The sequence below is a fragment of the Monopterus albus genome, unplaced genomic scaffold (genome assembly GCF_001952655.1).
Source record: "Monopterus albus unplaced genomic scaffold, M_albus_1.0 scaffold212.1, whole genome shotgun sequence".
Taxonomy (NCBI): domain Eukaryota; kingdom Metazoa; phylum Chordata; class Actinopteri; order Synbranchiformes; family Synbranchidae; genus Monopterus; species Monopterus albus.
The window spans coordinates 667,226-672,968 of NW_018128092.1; the positions used below are offsets into that span (position 1 = coordinate 667,226).

General features: G+C 41.4%; 1 protein-coding gene across 3 annotated transcripts in view; it reads left to right on the top strand.

Moving 5' to 3' along the window:
• The first annotated feature begins 3,256 nt into the window (after window positions 1-3,256).
• kcng1 (potassium voltage-gated channel, subfamily G, member 1) overlaps window positions 3,257-5,743 on the top strand; it is a 12,637-nt gene continuing 10,150 nt past the window's right edge. For 2 of the 3 annotated variants that reach the window (XM_020619029.1, XM_020619030.1), the window contains exons 1-2: window positions 3,339-3,423; window positions 4,195-4,368. Coding sequence is in view for 1 of the 3 variants with exons in the window: in XM_020619027.1 (XP_020474683.1) it covers window positions 3,360-3,423 (64 nt within the window). In the remaining 2 variants the exon portion in view is untranslated. Of the gene's footprint in view, window positions 3,424-4,194; window positions 4,369-5,743 lie in introns of all 3 variants that reach the window. The other variant, XM_020619027.1, reaches the window with a different exon arrangement.

Below are 5,743 nucleotides of genomic sequence, written 5' to 3' on the forward strand. Positions count from 1 at the left end.
TACTCTGGAGTTGCCCGCGGTGAGAGGCGGCGGGCTGGTGTGGGCTTGCTCATAGCTCCCCAGCTTAGCCGCCATGTGTTGGAGTTTACCCCGGTGAACGAGAGGGTCGCTTCCCTGCGCCTTCGGGTCGGGGATAGGTCTCTCACTGCCATTTGTGCCTACGGGCCGAATGGCAGTGTGGAGTACCCGGCCTTCTTGGAGTCCCTGGGAGGGGTGCTGGAAAAGGCCCCGACTGGGGACTCTGTTGTTCTACTGGGGGACTTCAACGCCCACGTAGGCAGCGACAGTGACACCTGGAAGCTGAAGTCAATAGCAATAATTGTACTTGTGACACTTTAAGTTAGTGACATGTCAAAACATGTTTTACAACCTTTTAGACTGTCTCTCTCCAATGCTGGACCACTTTGATAATTATGTACCTAGCTAACTAGCTAAATTAACTGAGCTATCTACAACAACAGAACAGAATTAGTTTATGATTATAGAATGGTTACAATTTGGTAAGGTTCAGGAAAGTGTATGGTTTGTGTTAAAATAAGTACTTCCTTAATGTTAGAAGACCTTGGTTACAGTGATAAACACATGCTTAAGGTTGTAGAACACTCATGGATAAAAAGCACAATGTTTCACCCAGGAATCCAACACTAGTCGCCTGAAGAAACCCAGCCTCCGCCTTCTGCAAACCTAACCTAACTTCCACCTTTGCTCATGTCATAAATACAGTAACCAGTAGAGGTCGCCTAACTATAACACGTAACTGTTGGTCATATTAACCTGCTGGCACAAACAACCTATGGACTTATTTTGCATAGGAGGTCACCCTCAACTCTCAACTCAAGGTTCTCCACTGCAAGAAAGGGAATAATGGCAATCACTTTTATTGGCCACGTACAATACACACGCAAGGAATTTGTCTCTGGTACAGATAGATTCTGGCAATCCATCTGTTTTGCCAACTCACACAATTGTGGCATTGCTCTGGCTATCGGAAGCAACTTGGGGGTCAGTGTCTTGCCCAAGGAGACTTTGATATGTAGACTGGGGAGAACAGGAATCAAACCACCGATCTTACAGTTGCCACCTAAGCCACAGCCATTTTCTCAAAATGACCATCTATTCATTTATTTAGGAGACTGAAGAAATACACAGCTGGTGTTCATAAGTATGACGCTACAAGGTATCTTTAAGCATCAGAAACACAGTGACCCAATAATTGAGCTTTGTGTCACACCACACATATGAATCAATTAAGACAAAACACGGACACAAAAGGATTAAATAATGACATGTTATTGTCTCAGAAAATCTGATGATGTTTCAAGGGAGAAACTAAAGTTTGATTTGTGTTTTATGGTCAACAATATCTACCAACACTGAGCCAATCTACATTTGTCATTTGTAACCTGTAGTTACACCACTGTCCGGAAGACCGAAGCCAAACGGAAGCATTTCGACGCTATCTGTTATCTGTGCAGTTTTAGACATAAAAGGTGCCTTCGCCACTGGTATTTAATCAGTAAGCGCCACAGAATCAAAGAGCCTTTAAGGAAAGCTCAACATTTAGTCTCTTTAAACAGTGAGGAATAGTGGGAAGTGATTCACCCCCAAGAAAACCGGTGGGGAAAAGGCTGCAGTGTCAGAGAGTACACCAATCCTCTGAACAAAAGGTTAACATTGGATCAGTAATTAGCAATCAACAAACAGCAGGTGAACACCTGTAGGCACAATCACTACAGATTCTGACTTGATGAAAAAGCATCCAGTTTTTGTTGTTTAAATTTCTGTTTTGGTCTTGTTTTGTATATCTTAGATGCGTTTCTATTCCATGTCTCACACTAATTGTCCTTGATTTGTATTAGAAAACAGCTGACTGAATAGGCACTTTGAATAAGACATTAATGGCAAATACACCCAAGATGGATTTATTACTAATGATATTTCTGAACATATTTACACCCCTTTACTGAACTGTACAGTCTAACACCCATAAACCCACTCAAGTGTCAAGCCAAAATGACCATATATTAAGATATAGTCATGAAGAACAAACTGCATTTCATCTAAAAGTAAAGATGCACAGAATATAATGATGCGTTTTAACTTGATATCATGAACATGATTGTTCATGATCATTAGGGTTATTATGATGATGTTGAAGCACCACAGAGATGTCGTTCTTTTGAGGTAATGTTTAGTGGTTTATTGTATTCTCATTATCTTTAGGTGCTTTTAGTCACCTACTAGATAACAGCTGTGCTCTGAAGACATAATAGCTGGCAGGAATTACAGTATGTTTCCTATTCTTTCCAATATATCTCTTTTTGAAAACACATACACAGTGCCCCTAGCCACAGAGCAATGATTCTTTTAAACCCTCAGATAATACACAGTCGACTGGGAAAGGAAAATTAGACTTGTGCCAAAACATTATGCACATTTCACTTCTTTATTACAGGTCATAACAGCACTGAAGTGAAAATAGTGCCCCAGGACTGACTTGTGATGTGTTTACTTCTGCAGTTTCTATTCAATCCAAGACAGGGAGATCAATAAAGTAAATAATAAACCCTAACACAGGCAACACAGTTCTGAGGTAATGCTTAGTCTACAAAATGTAGATGTGTCATGCATACTAAAACATACTATAGGTTTTGTTACTGAATTTGTTTTATATTGTTTATTCCTTTAAAGTAGCAGTTCTATTTTGGACTTTATGACCATCTGTCTTCCTGAATGTATTGTAAAGTGTTTCTGTCCTGTTGTGTCTGGTGGTGGTATCATCTAAAAACAAGGCATCAGTTCAGCCACTGGGAACACATGATTACTAAAAACACAACAAAAATCATGTTCTTGTAGAGATAAACATCCTCTGTATGAGCCATCTTCCTCCTCATCATCATCGCTCTTCATAGCATTTCTCACCACTTGTCTAAAATTGGACAGCCTAGTGAGTCTGACCCAGTCATCCACTCCCCCACAGCTGGGTAACCCACCAGACAAATATAAACCGTTGTGTGATTCAACAGTCAAACAACTGTGATTATTGTCATTTAAAGGTGGAGGGGAAGTGTAGTGCTCTAGACGGTGGTTGCCATGGATTTCTTGCAAAAGCTTTTGGTATATTGGCACATCCCACTTCTGATGTCAGTGCTGGAGGGAGGAAAGAGAGGGTGAGGGAGAGAGAGGGCAAAGGAAAGGGAAGGAGGGAACACGGAAAGGAGGGGACGAGGGAGGGAGAACAGGAGGGGAGGCAGCCTGTTGCTCATAGTCACCAAATAACCTCGTACTCCACAAACCTAGTGCCTGTGCATGGATGGAGGCAGCAGCAGAAGCTAAAAGCGCATTTCATTTTGTGCTTCATGTTCGTGCTTCTCATCGCCTTCAGCAAAGTAACAGCTGCTGAGGAACTGAATCCGGAGCGCAGTGAGTATTTAGATTTTTGTTTTGTGTTGTGCATGTATTCAAACTTGTGGTTCTTGCACAGTAAGCCACACGTCCCTAGTTGTACTGTAAGTCACACTTTGAGTTTGTCACCTGTAGCACAACATTTGTTTTTACAGTAAGAAGTTTTGCAGCTGATTCCCTGGGGTTCTTATTAGGAGCACTGTTTTCCTGGTGCATTTACTCAATGAATGTCATTTTAAATCTCAGCGATATGATCCCGTTCCCTCTTTGCCAAGACAGTCAGATCTACACAAGTTTCTAAAACCAACTTGAAAGTTGAAAGGTGCAGTTTGCTTTGGCTGTTTAATGCTGTAGTGTAATAAGATCAAGCTGACAAAATATTTCCTCTGGAGTCAGGTTTTTGATGAGCCCATCTACAATATGCGTGTAGCAGATGACAGTGATTTGCATTCTGGATCCTCTGCATGTACACCATGGTAACAAGGCAGCAGCTACATGACAGCATGTGATGATCTGTCAACATTTATTGATATCTCATCAGAGGCAAGGTTCAGCTTTATGGGGAGATATTTTCTCCGTCATGCTTTATAAGCAGATGGTGTCTCTCTACAAATTTGGATCAGTGATATATCACAGTATATGTAATAGATCATCCCCTCACCCCCAGGTAATTGTGACTATAATGAGATGAACTAATGACTTTTTCCTTTTCTAACAGCTAATAGTGGCTGTCTGATTCTCCCTGACAAAGAATGGGCCAGTAAAGTAATTATAATCTGCTATTCCCAGGTGTCTTTATGTGTAAGATATCTGAGATAGATATCCGAGTGTCATTAAAGCAAAGTTGAAGAGCCAAGGTCCCACCAGCAACGTTATTTCCCAGAGCTCCAGTGGCTACGCAAAGAGATCTTCAGGCAGGGCTCAGACTCAGTGAGAATCACATGATGGATGTACTTTGAAAGCGTAAGTAGAATATTTTCTCTCTATACGCAATCACAGCTTTTTGCAAAGACTTGGGAGGTTGTGAATTTGGCCCAGGTTTTAGTGAGAGTGTATTTCGTGGTTTTTTTGTTTATCCCTTCTAACATGAACTCTGACCAAACATCACTGTGCATCTTGTTTGTAATCCATCCTGCACTCAGCACCAAACATTTTAAGTGCTGACCGTCTTGTTCTCTATTTCTTCACGTCAGCTCACTATACAGCCATCAGACAAAAAGAAAGCTCCGTGTGGCTGTTTGTCTGCTCCGTTCATTCAATCTCATCAACTACAAAACTTTTTCACTCACAATATATTAGTGCTAGAAGTGGAGTTAGTTTTTCTCCTTCACCCGTCTTTGATCGGACTTTGCTTCTGTCACCAGAGGGGCCTGCGCTGGGTCCTGGTGTAGAGATCCTTTAAAACACTTTGTCTAGAGACAGTCACCTCGTCATTGGTATGAAGTTGTGCTTACCTGCACACATTCCCGTCCCTGGCGACACTTTTATCAGCTGCCTGTGAAAGAGAGGTTGTTGACATAGCCCAGAGCGATTAGGTGGACAGATGATTGCAGCTCAGTAGGAGAAGGGCATCAAAAGAAAAGTGAGTGCTGGATAATGCACAGAGACGATGCAGACAACTTAATGTTATGCAATCTTTATATAATCAGGTTAGCTGTGAGCTCACAAATGGTGAGAGTGTACAATCAGCCACTCAAGCAAGAAAATGCCTGGATGAAAGGGAAAAAACACTGCAGATATAGTATCATGAATGTGTTTGTATGGGTGTAAAGCTGAGTTGACAGTGAGATGCTTTGTGGGCTGTATTGTATGTCACAGTTTGGTAGGACTAAGAGGATGAGGAGTGACGAGGCATAATGTGGAGCAGTGATGCTGAAATATGAGATTTTCTGGGTCGGCTCAGACTCTGCAGATAACGTTTACAGAGGAAGAACAGGGGACAGGCTGGGAAATAAACTGTAGACAGAAAATGGCAGAGGCGTGATGCTTCTCATTTCCTCTTTGATTGAGAAGCATTTTACTCAAAGAGTGAAGTGAAAAAAATTCTTGTGTGACATCTCAAAAAGTAAATATCTAGCACTTTAAATACCATAGGTAGGTAGATGCATTAGTGCTGTTACACTTTTTAATGCTTGTGCACTTTTGCATTGGAACTAAATGTTTAACAGAATACAAGATAAACAGCCATTAGTGTTAACATTACAGAAATATATTATCTCTATTACCTCCACAACATTCTGATCTGTACCACAGAAGCAGAGAACAGCACATTGTGGCGGGTCACACACAAAGTTAGGGAGGCATAGCTTCTTCCTGGGCTTTCAGTGTGCATTAATTC